Consider the following 23480-nt stretch of genomic DNA (forward strand, 5'->3'; position numbering starts at 1 on the left):
CTGAAGCCACTGGATATATTGGGTTTGGAAAAAGGAAATAGAGTGGGCATTTCTAATCTCAGCTGGAATACTATTCCAGAGCAGAGTTCCAGAGTATTGGAAACTTTTTTTAAATAACTCCTTATTTGGTTTGGGAATTTTATACTGTTTGGTTTACATGGATCGCAGGTGGGGAGTATTACCAGGTAGCCTATACTGGAATAGTGATTGTAAATATTCAGGAGCACTATTCTGAGATATCCTGTACATTAATTTGGCTTTTCTCAAACAGATTCGGTCTTTAATAGGTAATATTTTTAACCTACCAGCTAAACTTTCCTTGCTTTCTTTCTGGATTGATATTAGCCCAAATGCTCTTTTTTGAAGATGTGCCAGCTTTGCTATGTTTTTATCATTTGAATGACCCCATACTGTACTACAGTAGTCCAAATAGGGTTGTATGTAACTGTTATAAAAGTTTCCTGTGCCTTTCAGGGAGAAAATGTCTTATCCTACTGAGAAGCCATAAACTTGAATTGACTTTTTTACTGGTATGTTTGATATATTCAGTCCATGATAGGTTATTATCTACCAGAACACCAAGTAGCCTATCATGACAGACTATTTGCAGATTTGTATCCTTCCATGTCAGACATAGTTCATCACTATCAAGATTTGTCCTTCTTTGCCGTGTTGAGATAAGTAATATTTTAGTTTTACCAGTATTTACCACCATGCCATTACATGTGCACCAGTTTTCCAGTTTGTTTAGGGCATTCTGTAAAGAAATTTCGAGCTCATGCTTTGTGTTTTGGATGTCTGACAATGTTGTGTCATCTGCATAGAGATCTGTAGATGTTATTGAGTCTCTTAGTAAAAGTGGTAGGTCATTAATAAATAAAATAAATAGTAGTGGACCTAGAATTGAGCCTTGTGGTACTCCATATCTGATTGTTTCAGGTTCAGACAGAACATTATTTATGTAAACATGTTGTGTTCTCTCATTTAAGTACGAAGTAAACCATCTAATTGTTCTTTCATCACACTGGTAGATTTTCAGTTTCTTCAAAAGGATTTCATGATCCACCATGTCAAAAGCTTTCCTGAAATCTACAAATACAGTTCCTATTATTCTACCTTGGTCAAGTGCTTGAAGCCATTTATCCGTTAGGGAGATCAAGGCAGTCTCACAGGAATGGTTCTGTCTAAAGCCTGATTGATTAGGGTGTAACAGCAAGTGTTTGGTTAAATATGACATGAATGAGTCATGGACATGTTTTTCAATCAATTTTGACAAGTTTGGTAGTATTGAAATTGGTCGGTAGTTATCAGCATCATCCTTAGAACCAGATTTGTGAATAGGAGTTACTTTTGCAGTTTTCCATATTTTGGGGACAGATGAGGTTGCAATACTTAAATTAATTATGAATGTTATGCTATCTACAATAGCAAAGGCAGAAGATTTAATGAGTCGTGGACCAATCTGATCAAGTCCTGTAGCTTTCTTGGTATCAAGTTCACTGAGACATTTTTTAACAAAGTTTTTTGACACTGGTGGGATAGAGAAACATACCTCCTTTGAGATTTTACTGCTGCAGAACTTTTTCAGTTCATTAAAGTTGTTTTCTATCACTGGCTCTTTTAACTTTGTGGTAATGTTGATGAAAAAATCATTGAAAACATTTGCAATGTCAGTTTCATCAGTGACTATGGTGTCATTTACCAGAAGTGAGTGAATTTTATTTGTTTTTTGTGCGTTCCTGCAGTGAGTTCATTGAAGACTTTCCAAATGGAGTTTGTGTTGCTCTTTTTGTTTTCAAGCAATGATTGATAATAAGTTTTTTTAGCTTTTTTGATCATACCTGTTATTTTATTTCTCCATACTTTATATTGTGCATGGTTTTCCATAGCCTTGAATTTGTCTTGTGTTTTCATAGCATCTAGGATTTCAGTAGTAAGCCAATTAGGTTGAATATCAGTCTTTACTCGATGTACTTTCAGTGGTGCATGCTTAGATACTACATCCATAAACAAGTCAGTCCACACCCTCATGGCTTCATCTATGTCATCCAAATTTTGGATCATACTCCATGGAACTTTATATAGGTCATTGAGAAATTGTTCTTCATTAAAAGTTTTGAACGATCTGTAAGTGATCGTTTTATGTGTATTTTTCTTATTTTTCTTGCATTTAACCTTTCTTGTCAAAAAAGTAGGATAGTGGTCACTAAGACCAACATTCGGTACATTAACACAAGCCACATTGTCTGGTAGATTAGTATAAATGTGATCAATAAGAGTGCTTGATTTTTCTGTTACCCTTGTAGGCTCATTTACCAGCTGGTCTAGGCCTAATGATTCAATAAATTCCATCCAGTTGTTCCTTATTTGAGTATTGAGAAGGTCCTTATTTATATCTCCTAGTATATATGTTTCTTTCTCCTGTGCTAGAACATTTTCTATTTGTTTCAAAAAGTTATCATTCCAAAATGCTTTGGAGGAAGGTGGTCTATAAATGAAACCAGCTAGGAAAGATTTTGCATTATTTTGAAAAATTTCCACCCAGATACTCTCAATTTCATGTGACTCCAAGTCAAGTCGCCTTTTTACATTTACATCTTCCCTAATGTATACAACAAGACCCCCCCCCCTGCTGTCTCTCTGTCCCTACGAAATGGTTTATTGTAGCCTTGACAGTGAAATAGATCATCATTGTGGTTAGCATTTAATTTGGTTTCAGTGAGTCCTAAAACATGTATATTATTTTCCATGGAAGACAACATTAACTTAATCTGGTCTATCTTTCCCACTATACTTTGTACATTTAAGTGACCTATGTTAAAACCTTTTGTATTTAGTTTCATATCAATTACATGTAAGTCATCATGCAATGGGGTACTCACTGAGATTGTCTCCATATTACTTTTATCATTCTGACATCCTATTTCTATATTTAAATGTTCATATATATTAGCATCTTCAAAGTCACATACAAACCCTGAAAATCCATTTACATTTGCATCTACAATAGTGTCCATTGAATAGATGCAAACCAAGACAACAGTGGAGTGTTACCATATGCCCAGATGCCAACCACCACGACAGTGGAGTGTTACCATATGACCAGAGATGCGAACCAAGACAACAGTGGAGTGTTACCATATGCCCAGATGCCAACCACCACGACAGTGGAGTGTTACCATATGACCAGAGATGCCAACATCTGCCAATGTTAATCTATTATGTCAGCTTTATGTAGCCTCTATTTCAACATAAAAAATATATATACTTTAAATTTTGTATATACCAATATATATTTTTGAAGTACAAGACCCCAAAGTGCACATTTGGTTGGAATATGCTTCTTCATTCAGCTTTTTCACTATGTCACATCATGAAATTAAAAGAGTAAACCTGAGAAGGAAAAGGATTAACCCAATTTTGATTCCTATCACATTCCATTTTGAATTTCTGAAACATCTTTTTCCACCAAGAATCCATATTGGCAACCTTTTATTTCAATAACTATCTCAATTTCTCTCACAATAAATAAAGCGCTAGGGTGACACAATTTTTTTTTTATTGGTCATCCTTCGGCTGAATTTGTGATACAAGTGATTCTGTATGTTTTCATTAAAAAATACAATCACATTACACACATTTCAAAGATCTAGATGTACAGCTGTTTATGTTGTTGCTTGCCAATATAAAATTTTGTCAGCTGGAAAATCACAACTTGCCATAAATATTTATAATGGCATAATCTGAAGTTAAAAACAGGAATGATTATACCCAAATCAAAATGGCTGGCATCTTTGTATGACATGTATAAAATGTCTCAAGGTTTAAGACAGGGTGGCCCCATGAAAGGCAGGGCCCAACCTTGAGAGGGCAGTATGTAGTGATATCCTAGAATATTCTACGGGCAATAATCTTACAAGCAACAAAGTCCGAACTTTCAGAGCATACCGGATTAATGACCTGATGACACTAAGTGGAAAAAGCACTCTAGCAGGGTATAGACAACAATGCAACTGAGTGCATACCATATCAATATAAACATGATCCCATGTTATGAAAAGAACTGTACTGACAGGAACACACTATTTATATCAATGGCTTACCTTGATTAGGTGTTTGTTCACCCACTTTGTGAATGTCTTCTTTTGTACAGCATCCCTTTGGTCTGAAAAAGAACAGCATATCTTTATATAGGTACACAATTTTGTTTTGAATTAAATGATAATACACAATTTCAGTAAATTATTTAGTAAGTCTATGCATCACCTACTAGGTCAAAATATGAAAATATAGCAATAATTAGGTTGCAATAAAATGCAATATGTATCATAGAAGGAAATATAATACATAATGCGATACCAGGACTACAACACAACACGTATCATGATACAGACTCATATGCTGTCCATTTTTCTCCATATTTAACATCTATGTCATTGTGTCGGTGTTGTAAGCATGCAGCGAGGCTACCAGTAATGGGCTGCAAATTACTGCTAATTCAAGGAAAGTAAATCTGTCAACAGTTCACAAAAACAACAACCTTCATAAATCTGTTAGTTGCCATAAAAAATTAAATGGGTTTGTGTCAAATGTATTTAATAAAACATGGGATGGAAATCCCTTTCATTTTTTATTTACCTGTTTCTTGTGGTGATATGACAATACACCTTCCCCCCATCTTTACATATGCAATAAAGTACAAAGCAGAATGGATATGTTTTCTTCCATGAATCAATTAAATAAGGGTGCAGACTGTCAAAACAATCAGTACATCACAAACTAATCTGGTTTCCTGGCCCAATGCAATAATTTCAATACCGGTAATATAAAATGTTTTAGGGTGGTGATTCCAGACCTTTTCTAGTAAGAGGACCCATTCTTCTTAACTTCAAATTATCTTTGTGGAGCCCCACATGCTAATAGTTCTCCTTTTATGCTCTTTTAGAATAACCCTGCAGCCCCCCCCCACAACTCCATGGCCCACGCGTTGACAACCACTTACTTAGGGTATTAGGCAAGTGCCAAAACTTGGCCTATCAGAAAGGTCCCTGGCCAACCCAACGAATAATGCTAAATTATACCAAATAAAATGTTTTATTTTTTTATTATTGCCAATTCCCTGCATTCTGCATTGACAGATGTAAAGAGGTAGAGATTCTTACAATGTACAGTCAGAAATTGGATGATCACTAAAAAGAACTATTGGATCATCAATGTGATCTAGAAATGAGTGAGAAAATATCACAGATCCTGAGAAAATGTTGTTGTTGTTGTTGTTGTGGGGTTTAATGCCATTTTTCAGCACACAATAGGTTATACATGGTGGCCAGTATTAATGGTGGAGGAAGAATCCGGGAAATCCCCGGAAAGAACCACCAACCCTCGAGAAGCTACTGGCAAACTTTCTCACATACCCACACTGGCTGAATCCAAGACTCGAACCCACGCAGACAGAGGTGAGATGACAGTGATCCGTAATGGAGAGCGCTTTAGACCACTCTGCCACTCTGGGCCCCCCTGAGAAAATTAATACAAATGGCGGAAATATGACCCAGAAAAGGACGTGATATTGTGGGCTTTTTGTACTAAGTTTTTCAAGAAATAAAAAAAAATGGGTGATGCACTTTACTCATTGATGGTTGTAAAACCTTGATCTCATGATTCAAGTTCCCTAAACAAAAAAGTAAATGAATACCTGAAAGCAAAACAAAATGTTGGTTCCTCAAAAGCAAAACAAATCTGTGGCATCTTTGTGCATGAATGTCTTCAAACATCTTGACTATAATTAGGTTAAAAACTTGCAATGCTCTCAGTAGATAATGAAAGGCCCTATACTTTTTCAGGTGTGTGAACTAGCTGAAAAGAAACCTCAACATACAACACAGGTACAGGAGCGAAAAACAATTAGAATATTTGTTTATATTTGGTATTTAAAACAAAATCAGCAAGTAATGTACATCTGTGTACTGGCTATGGAAATATCTGCCAAGATCATAAAACTGTAGACATGGTGGAGATCCTGTCACAAATGATTTATGATCTGGAGAAATTTAACAAAACAGGAGAGGCTTCCAGAACTCATGCATGGCTGATTCTAAGATGGGAACTACTTGAAGATAGATAGGAATTAAAACCATCTGTTTATCAAGTATCAATCAATGGCTTTCTAACTTTACAATGATTTAAGGAACAAGAGTTAAGGAAACATAAATACAGAAAAGCAAGGAATCACCTATCTGTTTTTATTATCTACTGATTTACTTTTCAGTTTACACAAAAACTTTCTTTAGCCCCTTTAAAAAAAATATCTGACACCAACTCCAGCCCTACATATTCTAAACCTCAATTATTTTTACAATTTTGAATTAAAAAATGGCATTAATTTTTTTAATGCATAAAATATGTATCTTCCAACAAGAGGTTAAGGGTACAGAAGTCTTAACCAAGTGACAAAATCTAAGCAGCAGATCAAGTCCTGCTTTTATAAAGTTACCAAATAGCTTTCAACAAAATGGAACTAGAATTTAATGTTAATTTCTTTGTAACCAGCAATTCTAGCAGATTGAGAAATTTACTCATCCTGATGTATTTTCACTAGTCCTTCCCACAAAACAATGTCAGATATATATCAACATGGACTAGGTATGGGACTACTGAAATTATGAACATGACAAATTTTACGTGAAAAGTAATAGCCTCAAGCTCACGTAAATTACAGGTAAAACCCATTATAACATAATGCACCAGTGATGATGATTGTGACACTACCATCTTGCAGTGTTTCTCATTTCAGACTAAATTGAATTGGATGCAATTTCGTCAGCATATAATCACTTGGAGTGATCTTATTGGCATTAATGACAATCTCAAGTGATAAATTAAAAATCAAATACGATGCGACGATACTCATCCACCAAATAAAGCTAGCCAGTTACATCTTGCCACGAGTTGGGAACAAAGGCTTTAAAGTATTTAAATTTTAAATGATCTCCGAGCATGCTAGAGTGAGAGACTATCTTCAAAACTGCAGCCTTAAAATAAGTAACAGGCATTTAATATGTTTAAATAAATTAAGTTTTCAAATCAGTACTGATTCTGACATGATATATAAACAACAACAATAAAAATGGGCTTGTTTACATTAAATCTGCTCTGCTGACCTAGTGTTGGTGGCACACACTGTACCATCACTGCTAAGTAAGTGCCTCTGCTGTTTGGCGATTTACTATACAATTTTGGATATCACCCTGACAAAGTGCAGACAGGAGGTGAACATCTATGCATTTTAAGAGTTAAACAAAAATAAAGTTCCACTTGGCCCCTTGACTTTGTTTAGTCAAAGGTAATCTGTGTCTTGGTAGTAAGTTTAACTAGTAATGTTCTTCGTAAAACTTATGCCAACATGTGATTTTAGAGAACGTAAAATCAATCCGTGTTCACTGGAGCACTCTCGATGACATATCAATTTCAGAGGTAGTAGTTTTTTTTAACTCTTTCAAGTAGTCTAGTTCACTGCTTCGTATACTCCAATGCGATATACTCAACAATACGAATACAGTGGCACGCCACGCAGTGAGCATACGAAACAGGAAACCAAAGAATAACATTGCTATATAAGCAGGATCGTGTTCACATTTTTTTATTTATAATTCCCCATATAAAATGTGCATTGAAATTCCAATGTCGGCAATTTTAACTAACCTCTTGATAATATAGTGTTTGTTCTGTGCACCACGTTTCATCAGACATCAAATATACTTCACTTCTGAATTGTATAAATGCCAATATGATGGAAATGGTACACTGTGAAGTTAAGGCAACATTACAAATTTACAAGGGAGACAAGAAGATATTATGCCAAAATAATTGAAAGACAAAGTTATAAATCTAAATCAATCAAGGGCCAAAAACACATAAACTCAGGGCTGAGCAAATCCCATAGCCCGACATCCCGGACTAGTCATTTTTTTTAAGTCGGACAAGTAAAATTTTCCAAGTCGCTAGTCCAGGACAAGTGCTTTTTAAAACAGTCGGGCTAGTCCTTATTCTTCTGCTTTAATCACTATATCTACCTTTATTTGGCCAATCATGCCCTCCAGGCGACAGAATACTTGATTCTACCCCTCTTCGTTTATACATTTACATCCTGTTACCACTTGGCTGCATATTGGGCTAAACGACCAAATTATCGGCAAATCAAAACACCTCAAACAAAAGAAAGCCAGTATGATCAATTAGCAGTGTTGTAAGCGGATTTGTTGCAATGAGTTTACTCAATCTAGATCATAACGAGAGGCTCACTATGATTTTAATCCAGCGAGTCAGTGTAATTAAATTAATGAAAGGTACTTTACCGACATCAGTGTTGGTTTCCTTTATGAACTGATTAAATGACAGTAATGATTCTTTAATTAATAATGGATTATACAGATGATTAACTTCCACGTGCAATATTGTGTTTGAAGCGAAACAATTAAGATAATTAATGAGCTGTTTCAGTTTGTATTTAAAAGAGAAAATTGATGTTATGATCACTTTAGAAGTAGTTGTCAAGCAAGCTGATAGTTACTCTGTGGATAAAATGAGTTTGCTAAATTATTTTCACAAGGAAGGTACTAACTGCGATTAGGAGAAGGTAAATTTGTTTGAAAATGGAGGGATAAAACGTAAGACGGATACTGAGTGTGCAGTAGCTATTTCTGAGTGTGAACGCAGATTTAGTTCAATGAACTTAATCAAGACTTCGTTAAGGAATTCCTTAAACCAAAAGAGTTTACAAATGCTAATGAACATTTCTGCAAATGGACCAGAGCTTGAGGACTTTAACCCAGACACAGCTATCAACAGCTGGCTTAGTGTTGGTGCAGGTGGCAGACATATACATGGACATAATTTCAAATCCATCAGCTAAAACATATATAGATGAACCTGAAGAAGCCAAATGTATAACAACCAATGTTTTAGAAAAATTAAATTCTTTTATGAAAAAATTATGTTGTATATTATTTATTTATTTTTTCTATGGATTAAGTACATATGTGTCATAAAATCTCGGCAATTGATTACCATTTTGGGACCAGTGAAAAGTACGGTGGGACTAGTGAAGAGAAAGGTGGGACTAATGAATTTTCTGAAACCACTTGTCCTGGACTAGTGGTTAAAAAAAAAATTTGCTCAGCCCTGAAACTGAACTTTTAAGACTTTTTAATGTAAAGCCTCATAACAAATTTCATTTGAATCCATACAGTCCTGTGAACGTTCTGAGCAGAAATAAAATTAAAGAGCACAGTTCCAAAGAAACTAGAGCCACAACTCCACAAATACGGAAGGAAAAAAATAGGAAGGTCAAATGTAACTCATGTTGTTTAAATGCAACGTCCTATACCAAATTTGCTTTTAACCACGATGTATATGACTAGGGCATAATCAGAATATTATAAAGAAAATATATTTAAAAAAATCAGTTTATGACTCTCAAAGAATGGAACAATAACAAGTAGTTTTAATTTTAACTCTTAGGCTTGGCTTCTCTTTTACATATGTATATGCACTCACCTTTCCGAAAAATGCACACAGAAACCCAGGTCATCTTATTTCCATATGAGCTTACCATAAAAATTTTGTTGTACTTTGAACAGTACTGAAATGAAGATTCTAAAATTTTACCGTACAATTTATTTTATAAACCAGCTTATATATAATCCATTTGTAACTGGTTCTTGATTTTTCTTCTAAACATACCTGTTTCTTTTCGCCTGTTCTGTTCATACTGCTGCATTGCCCGCGGGGAGGGGGGAACCTCCGCTGGATCATTGTAATTCATTAGATTATTCATTATTCCAAATTAAACTGACCACAAACTCTAGACTGGAAGCTTGGTGAATTTATCCAATACATGCCACATGAATTTAAATCCAGTGAAATCAATCAAATCCGCTTTTCTTATTGCTGATATAGAAGCATGGATGTACCTGAAAAAACAGACCCTGTGCACAGTATATAACTTGTGTATACACAAGTGAAGTCTTCAGATCAAAGGGAGAGACACCTTAATGCAGGTAAAGGTGTTACTTGGCTACAGGTGATTAACGATTACTCCTTGGAGTAAAACTCATCCTGCCAAACTACCACAGAAAACTCTAACAGCATATCCCGTAGAAAACTTGGACTTGTTCAATGAATCAAAGTTATGGTACACTATACTGAGAAAGTGAAAGAAACTATTCTGCGACAGTACATGCAGTCATTCACTGTTGTAAGACTGACAAGAGTTTGTTAACCTGTGCGACGGATTTGAGATAGACTAAATATAGCGCGGGGCGGACTGAGCATATTTAAAATTTGGGCAATTGTTAACACTGGTGTAGTCAATATGCATTTTACCTTGAACTTCAGACTCCGATATAAATCTAATTTAAAACCCGTTTGTATCAAGCAGAAATTTCCGATCGATAATTGAGAGCCAGGCCTATGTGCATTAGGCAACTTATTTACACGAAGAAATGTCACGAGCTCTCCAGTGTTGAAGAACAACGTGATTCGACAAAACTGCGTTGATTGATTAACACATATGTCGCTGCTATTATTACAGTGCAGTGCATTTGATCATTTACCCCTGCTTTCGTTAAGGAAAATTCTAACAAAATAGTTTCCAAATTTTCTTTAAAAAAAATAAAACCTCTCACCTGCAATATGTAAAACGGCTCTGTCTGCAGGGTCGAGTTGCAGTACACACAGTGGAAGTGGCGTTGCGTAGGCTCCGTATTCTTTATAAAAATAATCGGGTGTGAAAGACATGGTTGAATTTCAAAGTCTCGGATCTCGCTGCTACAAGTCCATCCATAAGTTAACCTGTCAAGGAGATACAACGCTAAAATTCAGTTGCGAAGAAACTGACACGAAAACAGAGGGGGTGGGTGTAAGAAACCGAAAACTTCGAACGTTTCTATGCCTCAGGACATTAAGACACGTGTCTGAGACATGAAATACTTCTATACATGAAAATTAAATCCCTTATTGAACTGACTTCACCTTACAGTCATTGTTAGGCCATCCGACCGTTCACTGTGATCGACAGAAATTTAGCGTAATGAGTAATCACAGGCCCGCTACAACCACAACATGGCTGATGAAAATGACGATGACATCACTATCGGCGCTCGCGGATTCTCGTGGCAGACGGCACTTCATATACATAATTTATGTGCTAAAAGATCCGATTTGTAAATAAAACAACAAATTATTTTACCCCATAAGCAACCAGTGCAACGTGTTACTTTATTTTGACTGAAATACTTGTACTGGCGAGATCAGTGAAGCATAACGAGATCAATTCGTTTACACGTGTTGTTTCAACATGTATTAATTAATGATATACGAAATCAATACCGTTTCGTTCTATCTAAAACTATAATTTGTTTACATCATTATTTGCAATTCAAAGTCAATAAATGAATATATAATGCATCGTCTTTCAATTCTTTTGGGTGGATGCAACTGCTCAGTTTATCCCCTAAAATGTACTATGTGATCTATGTAACCACGCAGGTACGTGCAATGTGTAATTTGTTGATGGTGCTGGTGACAAGTTGCGCAACAAATTAACATGATTCATCGCTGATGTGTCCTGGCAACATTCAGCTTAAAGCTAACGGATGAACAATTACTCAGATATAATGCAATAAGTTAAATTCCACACTAATACAGGTTGTTATGAAGCTGAATTTTGTAGTTTATAATAATCAAAATTCAATTATATATTTTATGTGCTGATGCATATTTTGAAATTACGTTTTAAACAGTGTGTTTGTGTGATTTAGATTTTTAACGTAGCTTTAACAATTTTCCAGTCATATCGTTACGATGTCTGCAGTGTGGCAGTTTAAAGAGATTTCTAGCACTGGGACATCATGTCCTAGTGATTAGAGCGTCCGCTTCGGATGCGGGAGGTCATGGGTTCGATCCCCGGTCGAGTCATACCAAAGACTTACAAAATGGCACTAAAAGCTGCCTCTCTTGGCGCTCAGCATTAAGAGGTTAGTGTTGGGAATGGTCGGCCTGGTGTCAGGATAATGTGACATGGTAGGACATGATGCTACATGTCTGCGGCATGATGCTCCAGTGCTAGACATCACTATAAACTGTCACACTGCAGATATCGTAGCGATATGACTGAATTTGTTTTTAAAGCTACTTTAAACACACACACACACACACACACACACACACACACATTATTTTGGCTCAAGATATGATCCTGACCAAATGTCAATGCATAACCATACCGTAATAAAGTGGAGCAGGGGAGGCAACACGTTTTTGTTCTATGTGCACTTTTTAGTTGTTGCCCTTGTAAGTAAGCCTGGCTTATTTTGTGTTTGGTTAAATAATGTTTATCTGCGTTCCTTTTTCTTTCCTTCTTTCTCTCCCAAATATTTTTCACAGTTCCCGTAGATACTGACCATGACATTTTTGTCTATATTGCATTCAAAGACATGTTATGTTAAGAACTTAATAAACGATGCTGCATAGGAGCTGTATGTGTTTTTGGTGGGGTTTTTTTTACTACGAAATGTCAAAAGATCAGATGTAGTTTTGTATAGCGTGATTGAACAAGTACGTTCTTTTCTTCTAGTAACTTAGAGATTCGCTATACAAATGCCATTGACATGATTCATTTGACAAATGCCACTGACATGATTCATTTATGCTACACAAAAAGGTGTCAATGAACTTGCACCTGACCGTTTATCATTGCTAAGTAATTGTAGGTTTCTCGGCGTTACATGCAGCATTCAGAGACTGCCGTGCTTTAATGAAAAACACTTTATAAATATAAGAGGGGAGTATTTATCAAAGTCATGATCATTTCACTGATCATTAACAGTGTTCCAAGTTGATATATTTGGTAATCCTATAAAAAAATCTCCCGATTTGTTCCTCCGTCTAACCTCATTTGGACGGTATAGTATTCTCACACCCTCCCATCTGTTTGTATGCCCCTACCGATTTTGAAAACAAAAAGCATAGACGATGAAAACAATGCAGAAAACTTAGTAATTTTATTATAATTTCTAACCTGATTGTTGCCAGGTGTCCCAAACAATGTCAATTAGTTTGCCTTTCAAATCAATTGGGAGTTTCTTGATTAACACTGTCGACATATTTGCATCGTCGAGTATATATTGTCAAGTAACAGATCTGTTGTAGTTCACCGTCTTTGCTGTTGTTGTTATTGTTGTTGTTGTTGAAGGGTTTAACGCCATTTTTTGGGCACAAAATAGGTTATACATGGAGGCCAGTATAAATAGTGGAGGGAGAACCCGGGGACCCCCCCCCCCCCACAAAAACATCGACCCACAAGAAGCTACTGGCAAACTTTCTAACATACCCACATTGGCCGAATGGGAATCCACGCAGACAGAAGTGAGATGGCAGTGATCAGTAACGGTGAGAGCTTTATACCACTTGGCCACTCGGGGCCCCTTCAACGTCTTTGATAATCTAAACCCAACATTTTGGAGTTACGTCTCCTTAAGAAATGTATACAAGCGTGCTTCTTTTTATTTTTTAAAATTTTGGGGAAAATATTAATACTAAAAATAAATTGAAATATTGGACGCAGACGAAAGCGTTTCCACTGAAAAGGACTAAGAAACCAGAAAAGACAGTTATTAGCCTGCCTGCTTGTTTACATCGAGAACTTTCGTTTGGTTTGAAAGGCAAATAAGTTCACCGTATTAAATACCCCCCCCCCCCCCGACAAATGTCGGTATAGAAATTATAAATGTGTGCATTTTTGGTACCATTGATGCTTTTCGTTTTTAAAATTGGGGATGAGAGGGAACAAAACAAGCGGGAGTGTATGCCAATACTACAGGCATAATGAACCACATACGAGTACTCAGTATCGTACAAACAAGAGGGGGGTGGCGGAAGGGACGGTTGCCGCGAGCGCGACAGATCTTGGGGCGTTAAAACCATGGACGCAAGAGGTCTTGGGGCGCCAAAACCCATTTGGCCACATCTTCTCCCCAGGCGCCATTTACTCTTATTACGCTACAGAGAGTATTTTATAAAAACACGTCCTCGCGCTGACCTGTGGTATCTCATCGCGTAAGTCTGCCCCAAGTACTTTACGGCTCAAAAGCTGGGCGATATGAATACAGTATATAGATCCAGACGCCAATATAGCTTGCATATATGAACTCGCCTTTTCATGCCGATCAAGTGTGTATGTGTATTATTATACTCTGGGATTTCAGCAGCCAAGTTATAACCCAGAGGTTACATCTCCGTATCCTTAAGGCAGTCTTGATTGGTTTCAGTTAAAACTGTATCTGATATTTAGTGACTGATGGGTTAGTTATCAGAAGTATCAGTTTTCTGATATGCATGACATACGCCATGATAATATTTGGCAGTTGTATGTATTAAGCAAACGTCTCCATTCCCTCAGCTTTCCCCCAAGGGGTAAATTAACTTCTAAATCCGTTGTGTACGCCTAAGGCCTCCACATAACTACTATCTTTGAAGTATTTGTCTTAGATCTTTTATGAGGATTTGAGAAATATTACAAAACGTGCGCACACTCAGGGAGAAGCAGGTCACACAGTGGCGTGCTTTTCTCTGAAAAGCGGAGGAAGTCTTACTTAAATTCCAGGATTTGTTAACACTGCTCATACAGTGTCTGTGCTTCGTCCCGTGTCTCGACTAAGATTAACCCAACTGTACCTAGCATGTATTGTGGGATTACGATACCTTTCTCGTTCAAAACTGGGTCGTTGTTATCTACTTTCCCCGACTTATTTACATCTGTTTCACTATCGGATTTTAAACTTTCATACCTTTTCAGTCTAGTGCCATCAGATTCACACTTTGAAAATATCGTACAATGAATATGTGTCTGGTTCATAAAGTGGGTCACTGTGGGCATTTTCCCCATAATTTATTAATAGCTGCATTTAACAAAAATGAACAAGTTCTAATTATACTATCTTTCCAACATACTGCTATTAAACCTACACTATAGATACATCTTGGATGAATGTATGTTTTACAAAAGCCCGTCACTGTAACCTACCTTCTTGGGTGTGTTGAGCATTGTTTAAAATACTCTTTCTCCATTCTAATTAAAACCAGATCTACACTGTCCAACGTCAAGTGACCTCTTAGGGATCATGTTCTGGTGACCTATGTTATTAAAATAATCGCTAATTTTATTAGCCAATCAGATGAAGTCTACTATCTTCGTCTTTTCTTGGAGCCAGAGCGGTATGGCTGAAGAGTATTTATTCACTTTCAAAAAACCACAACATGACATATATGCGGACATTGTCAGATCTTCACGCAGCACTGTGGAGATCTGGTTTTAATCAGACTGACGCTGTCTCCTGCCACATAATCCTGATATCCCGCGAGCTCTCATCCTCCGTGCAGTAGCAATTCTAAACAGGATATTTAAAGGTAATATACACGAATTCTTTCAAAGAGTGTTTTTATTATATAAAATAATTACACTATTTACTATGTCATCCCAATGAAATGGGAGCAAAGTGCCTTTCATAATGACACACTGATGCATCAAACTCGTGACCCACGGATTACGAGTCTGACACTCTACCAAGTGAGCAACTACGTTCCCATAGAAAGTGTAAAATTGTTTGAAATGTCACCTAGTAAACTACATTTAGACTAAGAAAACTATTATTATTGTATACACTGAAGAGGTGCCTCCATGACACATTTTGTGCATAAATACTGTTTTCGTAAAATAGGCATCTGAGTGTGATTATCAAAAGTTTTGACAGATGCATCCTTACAAAATATTCAACACGTGTCAAAATACCATAAAGTCAACAAATTAATACATTGTGTTTTCAAGTTTCATTTACAATAATAATAATAATAATTAAAATTCCAGCTCTTCCAGTCAATCAATAAAGTATTGTTAATATTTCTTATCTTTCGTGGGAAACAAAGGTCTGCATACAATTCTAAATCCTTCCTTTTAAAACAGACCAAACTCTGATGACTACTTCGTGAAGAAGTTTGCCAAAACTTTGTATAGTAGCTCGGCGTCAGGTTACGTAATGCCAATTAAGTTTGTAGCTGCTCAAATTGTTTGTTCGCTGAAGCGTTTCTTTCCGGTAGCCTATTATAAATAATAAATACTATCTAATCATATATAGTTTTAAAAACATTTTTTTTATAGGAAATAATGTCTCTTGCTCTATCCGTTGTATCTGTCTTTGTTTCTCTATCATTTAGTAACTAATAATCTAATAAAAAAATTTTTTTTTACAATGTTACAACTGGTAGACAAAACATGCTCAGTTTTGGAGACCTATGCAATGAAGTTTAAGGCAGTCACGTTTACAAAAACATTAAAGGTTTACACGACCACTGGAACACGAAACATTCCGTTTAAATGCGATTAATCCACATGCATGTCAGAACTGTCACGTTGTGCCAAAGGCGAGATGTTTTCATTAACGATATTCATGAGAAAAGTATTCTTCTTAATTAACTCCCAAACTTTTTTCCACAATAATTCAGATTACTTGGTAAGGCTATCTACCTGTCTGCCAAAGCTTCCACTCAAATTTGACAGAACAACAACTGCTTCGTTTATCTACAACAAACTTCAGCAAGGCGAAGCGTATTCCGCTCTGATGATTCCATGAATTACAATAATGTTATCACGATTAAAACAAGAATAAAACTTCAGCTTCCATAGATGAATCTGTCCTGGTATGTAAATTTGCTTAAACATCAGTCGTACATCTTGACAAAACGATACAAAATGTGTAGTCTATTTGAGGACTACTCTGTTAAAACAAAGTTAAGCCCGCCAAAATATTAGCTCATGTACGGAATAAAGAAACAGGCAAGCTATCAAGAATTGACACACATTTTCCATTTTTTTAAATTCAAATATTCCTTAATAGTTTGGATCATGGAATTCGGTTTGCATTAACGCCTAAGTAAAAAAGAAGAAAAGAAATGTACGTAGCACCGCTTTTTTCCCCGCCTTCTTCCCCAGCTTCTTGACTCTAGCGACCAGCAGTGCCACTGGGGACACTTAAATCGTCGCTCACGGTATAATTGCAATGCAGACAGGTACATATTGGAGATTGTTGTTTATCCTGGCGCTTTATACAAGGTGTTTAATTTAGAACAAAAGCATCCCCCAAAAAACGCTCTAATACCACGAGCATTTATAATGTCCAATTTTTAAATACATCGCTGCCGCTTCAATTTACAATTCTGACTACAATGTAGTAATAGGCTGACAGTACTTTTTGGATTGCCAGAAATAACGTATTTGCTTTTAATGCACTTGGGTACATGTTTCAAGTGGTTGGTAGTCGCTCCGATGCTAGCACCAGTGTAGGAGACAGATAGAGTACAGAAGAAGAAAAAAAATACATATATATATATATATATATATATATATATATATATATATATATATATATATATATATATATATATATATATAATTCCGTTTGTTGCTTCCATCAACATGTGAAATCGGTTTGCCATGATTCCTGTAAGCCAGTCTGAATAAGATCTGGATACAAAGTCATACAGGTAAGGTCAAGACATTTCATACAGAAATCACGCTCACATGCTCATTCTGAACTTTCTAAAGCAATCGTAAAATACATGTTTTTGATCGTGTGATTTCAACATATTAAGAGTTCAAACTGTAGTGGACAAAATATATTAAATTGGTTTATGATCTAACTATAATGCGTTGGTTTCAGGGTTATTTCCCCTTTCCCGCCTGACGCCCCATAGGGGCATCGCCCCACATCCTCGACCTAAAGGCTTACCGACCTCTGGACCCCATTCGATCCCGACACGTAAGGGCAAGTGACAGCTCTGCCATGCTATGTCCTGTTGTCATGGGCTCTTTATCGCTTAAATTCAATGCATGTTTTAGACATCGACGGGCAAACGATCTCGTTATGTACATAACAACGTTGACTATAGTATCATCACAATAATAAGTAAAAACAAAAACAAAACACAATAACAAAAATAACAGTACTTCCTCTTTTTAAAAAAAAATAATATAAATATACCTCAATATATTACGAGCACAAGTACAGTACATTAACGGAATTTGTTCCTGAAAATTCAGGCTTGACTAAAGTACATATACATCTGCCTAATGTACTTCTAAGTGGGAAAATATAAAGGAATTTAACAAAAGGTACACGTACATTGCGAACAATATCATCTTCAAACCAGCGTTTCTGCTAGTCCGAGTTTCCTCTGACCATTGTCACCCCAATTATTTGATATTTGGACATTTATTTTAAAAAATAGGGTGGCAAGGGTCAGAGGAAACTCGAACTATGTTCCTGCTTTCATCAATGCGACGCTCATTGCAAAATTTAAGTTTGCTGAGGAACTGAAAGTAAGGTTCTTAGAAGGAAATCTCGCTAACAAAGATATGAGGATTTAAGTGATTACAAACAATTGGCGACGGGTTTTCTCCATTGATTTTCCCTGTGTTCTTTCTATATTCCGGTAACCTGTGGCTAGGGCGTGCCCTAAGTTATCAAGTATTCCTTAACGACAATATAGATTAATGACGTCAAACGCGAGAGAGTGAGAGAGAGAGAGAGAGAGAGTATCACTGTGAAGAGACACGAGTCGATGCGGGGGAAAGCACCACACACACACACACTAACCTTTATAATCACTGATCCACATATGATATGAAGAAATTACTAGTATAGTCGTCCGTATTTAGCTTGACATCTTTTGGTAATATTGTGTAGGTATACAAATTTCATATTCCACCATGCCTTTGAAAATAATCCAAATATTCCAAAACGTGACAAAGTAAATTTCCTGAACTCGTAGTAAAAGCATGACAGTACTATCCAGTGTACATGTACAAGTGAAAATGTTGATGAGTCTGGACGATGCACAAACATAATCATGTGATCAGTAGAAAATGTTTGGCCAAATTAAAGATATCTGCATAGATGTTGCGGGAGAAAAAAAAACGGGGTGGTGGAAATGAGACACAAAAAACACATCAAAATTAAAAAGAAAACCGTGATCATAAAATAAATCAGCTAGTCAGTATTCTTTCGTGTGATGTAATATATATGGTAGGGCGGGGACTCAAAGGATGTTGATAGAGTAAACTCAGACGCCAAAGCGCCTCGGATTTCTCTAACACTCCCCTTTTCTTCACCCCACCCTAGTCTATATCTGGTATTCCGCTCAAGTAGACCATTAATACGCAAAATAGTCATAGCGCGCGCGCGCGTGTGTGTGTGTGTGTGTGTGTGTGTGAGTTAATAATCCAGTAATGATTGCTACAGAGTTAGAGCCTACTAATCAGTCAATTAAGTATCATGCAAAGACCTTTGAAATTTTATCACTGTATTAGTGTAGTAAGAAAATGGCAGATTACACTGGTCAACAGTGAAATCATTACTGACTTGAAAAGGCCCTAATCTGTAGTATTTTGGTGTGCCGAACACGAATATAACCGTGAAAAATTTGTATTGGCTCTCGTTTTGAAGATATTCATATACCTCATTTTCTATGTTTCACTGTGTAAATTTCTCCAGTAGGACTGCAGCAACATCCGGAATAATGATGTAACATTGCATAATACCATCATGCTCACATCATCCACAGTTGATTGCATCATTTTCTGATGCAATGCAATACTAATGCCATGCGGCTGCTGAAGTAAGTTGACGTCAGCAGTGTACTATACATGTGTAGGCCTATTATACTAATGCCAGGCGGCTGCTGAAGCTGACGTAAGCAGTGTACTATATAAAGCCCAATCAGATAGGTTCAGCATTTAAAATATTTTAGACGTTGTGCGAGACAGTTCAAGCTACTGTTACATAAAACTTATTATTTTATCCATTTACGTACAATAAAGAACAGTAATGCCTCGAAAGTGTGTTAATACCGCGGACAATTTTTGCTATATTTGTGGGGAAGTGACATTTGCCAACCAGAAGAAAAGTATCAATTCTCAAGTGAAGAAGGCATATCATCTTTACTTCGGATGCAAGGTTGGTGACCAAGACAAGCCTTGGGCTCCGCATATATGCTGTGCTACATGTACAACACAGCTTTCACAGTGGTTGAATTGCAAAAGGTCATCAATGCCGTTTGCAGTCCCAATGGTGTGGAGAGAGCCAAGCAACCACCTAAATGACTGTTACTTCTGCTTGGTTCCTCCTCTTTCCGGCGGAATAACGAAGCGAAAGAAGTCGAGAATAGTCTACCCAAACATTCCGTCTGCATTGAGACCAGTTCCACATGGCGAGGGACTTCCTATTCCAGAACCTCCAGCAGAATATTCTCTTGATTCATCTGACGAAGACAAAGGTGAGTCGACCTGTTCTTCTCCTGGTCCATCAGCATGCAGTGATCCAGATTTTCACTGTGGTGCATCATCAACCCCACACAGAATAACACAGGAAGAACTAAATGACCTGATTCGTGATTTGGACTTATCAAAGAACAAGGCAGAATTGCTAGGATCAAGACTCCAACAATGGAATCTTCTAGAAGAAGATGTCACAATTACTGCATATCGAAAGCGCCACCAGCAATTGGAGCCTTTCTTCAGAAAGGAAAGTAATCTGATATTCTGTTCCGATATTGAGGGCCTCATGAATGCTTTAAAAATCACTCATGACCCACAAGAATGGAGACTATTTGTGGACTCTTCGAAACTGAGTCTCAAGGCTGTGCTTTTGCACAATGGAAACATTCTTCCATCTATTCCAGTAGCATATGCTGTCCACATGAAAGAGACATACGATAACTTAAGGCAGCTACTGAATTCCATTGAGTATAACAAGTACAGCTGGCACCTCTGTGGTGATTTGAAGGTAGTTGCCCTTTTAATGGGACTGCAGCAAGGATATACAAAATACATGTGTTTCTTATGCGAGTGGGATAGCCGAGCAAGGGAAATGCACTACATGAGGAAGGAATGGACTCACAGGCAGAATGTAGCCATTGGAGAGAAGAATATCCAACACCCAGCTCTGGTTGAGGCTCAGAAAATCTTGCTACCACCCCTTCACATCAAACTAGGTTTGATGAAGAACTTCGTGAAAGCCATTGACCGGACTTTGCCAGCATTCCGATACCTGCATGAAAAATTCCCTCGACTCAGCGAAGCAAAGATTAAAGAGGGAGTTTTTGTGGGTCCTCAGATTCGAGAGCTTTTCAAAGATGACCGGTTCAACAACTTGCTGGAAGGTGACGCGAAACAAGCATGGAATGCTTTTCGCCTAGTTTCTACAAACTTCCTCGGAAATGTTAGGGCAGAAAACTATAAGGAACTAGTAGAAGACATGTTGATGAAGTATAAGAAACTTGGCTGCAATATGTCTCTAAAGATTCACTTCCTTCATTCCCATTTGGATTTCTTTCCTAGCAACTGTGGTATTGTTAGTGATGAACACGGCGAACGTTTTCATCAAGATATCGCAACAATGGAACAAAGATACCAGGGAAAATGGTCCACTACAATGCTGGCTGACTACTGCTGGACACTCCTCAGAGATGCTCCCGAACAGCTGTACAAGAGACAGGCGAAGAAATCTAAGATGTAGTCAATGACTTGATTTTTTATAGGTAGGCTATTACAGTTGACCTTTTACTATTGGAATGCATTTCGTTATGTAAACATTAATTTCTTGCAGATTACAAAAAAACTAGAGCCAATTTTGCAATTTGACTGTCATATTCGTGTTCAGCACATAAAAATTGATAAGAATTGACTAATTTTATTTCAGTAACATGACTTTTGTAAAAATTTGTTGTCCAGTGTTATCGGAAGCATGGAATGTGTGTGCGTATGTGTGTGTGTAGGGATGCAGTTGCAGCATAAAAAATTGTGAATTTGTTTCAACGCCATTTAAAATTTTTTACAAGGGCAAGACCGCATCGTATGGTTATTAGACGTGAAACGATATTTGCAACCCGAATTATCTCCCTTTGCTAGTACATATTACCGATTACAATGCATCATAACAAATGTTAAAAGTTTTCATTTTATTTTCACCAAAACATTTGTAGATTTGTAAATACATAGAGACTTCACTTCTTATTATTTTATTTTGATAAAACATTTAGAATTTAAATTTTAAGTGTAACGCGACCCTAACTTCGGAAATGGAGTCAACTTAATGTGTCATCTTGGATTTACAATGCTTTTCTCTGGATTACTTTGGAATTTCCGTCTTTACTACTTTACAATCATGCTACGATGGCGGATGGATGACTAACATTCACTTTTATTGGCAAGGTATGATTTTTTTTTAAAATTCTGAACGGCACTGACCCAAAAAATCACGAATCTTTATATTGCACCGTACCGACCCAGACACTGCGTTGCCAATATGGCCTTATATACAGGGGGGATTTTTTAAACCTCTTTTATTCAGCAACTATCTTACTACAGTGATATAATTTGAACGCTCTGTGTACCATGTAATATTATAAAATACAAGTAACAAATATAGCATCCAAGTGGCACCCAGGTTCACAGGTCTTTGTGTCACTTTTAACAACTCTGCAAATATTCATTTAAGGCGAACAGCGGATGGAAAGAAAAAAAAAACATTTACAGTGAAATCCAAACATGCAATTAGCAGAACTGAACATAATATTGGTAGATTTTTCTCATGGCATTCCCTGGAAGTATAATAAAACAGTCTTTTATTATTACCGCAAAAAGTGAAATAAAAAAATAGCCTGCAATAATGAAAGTACGAAGACTTTTGCCACAAACTGCATAAGACGATATGGATAAATCTCGGCTTGAAAATACTGTAGACAAATTTTAGGCATCCTAGCAACGAAAGCAACAATACCAATAACAATAATAACTAGGCATCTTTGCAACGAAAGCAACAGTACCAATAGCAACAATAACATAATAAGAATAATAAGTCACGGTGGCGACAAAGTTTAGTACAATAACACTGGCAGTGATCAGTGCCGATGGTGACACAGTAATGATGGCGATGGTTACGCAAAGGAGAATGAAAATATCTACAATTACGTACTCCTCCAAAGATATAACTGATTTTTTTCATCACCAGAGACTTGTACAAAATCGCGCTTGTATGTATGTATGTATGTGTGTGTATATATATATATATATGGGGGGTCACAATTTATCGTATTCACGTTTAGATTTCTCTAGCAGTATTGTTTGAAAGGAAACCAAAGAACCATCTCGTATCATTGTTAGAAAATACAATTCTAAAGGTATTCAAATTAATTATGAGTAGATGATGCGAAATGATTCCTTTTTATATAATTTAATTCTTTCAAAAGTGTTATTTTAGTCTTTTGTTTGTTGATAGAAAATTCCAAGCACCATCGAAAGTTTCTTGACTTATTCGTAACCTCGTGGAAATATCCATTAACGGTACCTCATGGAAATATCCATTAACGGT

At 36.7% G+C, this 23480-nt stretch overlaps 1 protein-coding gene across 1 annotated transcript in view; it reads right to left on the reverse strand.

Moving 5' to 3' along the window:
- LOC149807465 (uncharacterized) overlaps nucleotides 1–23480 on the reverse strand; it is a 496731-nt gene that overhangs the window by 450299 nt on the left and 22952 nt on the right. Inside the window, exons 2-3 of the mRNA XM_089956330.1 lie at nucleotides 10686–10851; nucleotides 4104–4165 (exon numbers count right to left, since the gene is read on the reverse strand). Coding sequence (XP_089812456.1) covers nucleotides 4104–4165; nucleotides 10686–10797 — 174 coding nt within the window. The 5' untranslated portion in view covers nucleotides 10798–10851. The remainder of the gene's footprint in view (nucleotides 1–4103; nucleotides 4166–10685; nucleotides 10852–23480) is intronic.

The sequence above is a fragment of the Sinohyriopsis cumingii genome, chromosome 1, assembly GCF_028554795.1.
Source record: "Sinohyriopsis cumingii isolate HCF-2022 chromosome 1, ASM2855479v2, whole genome shotgun sequence".
Taxonomy (NCBI): domain Eukaryota; kingdom Metazoa; phylum Mollusca; class Bivalvia; order Unionida; family Unionidae; genus Sinohyriopsis; species Sinohyriopsis cumingii.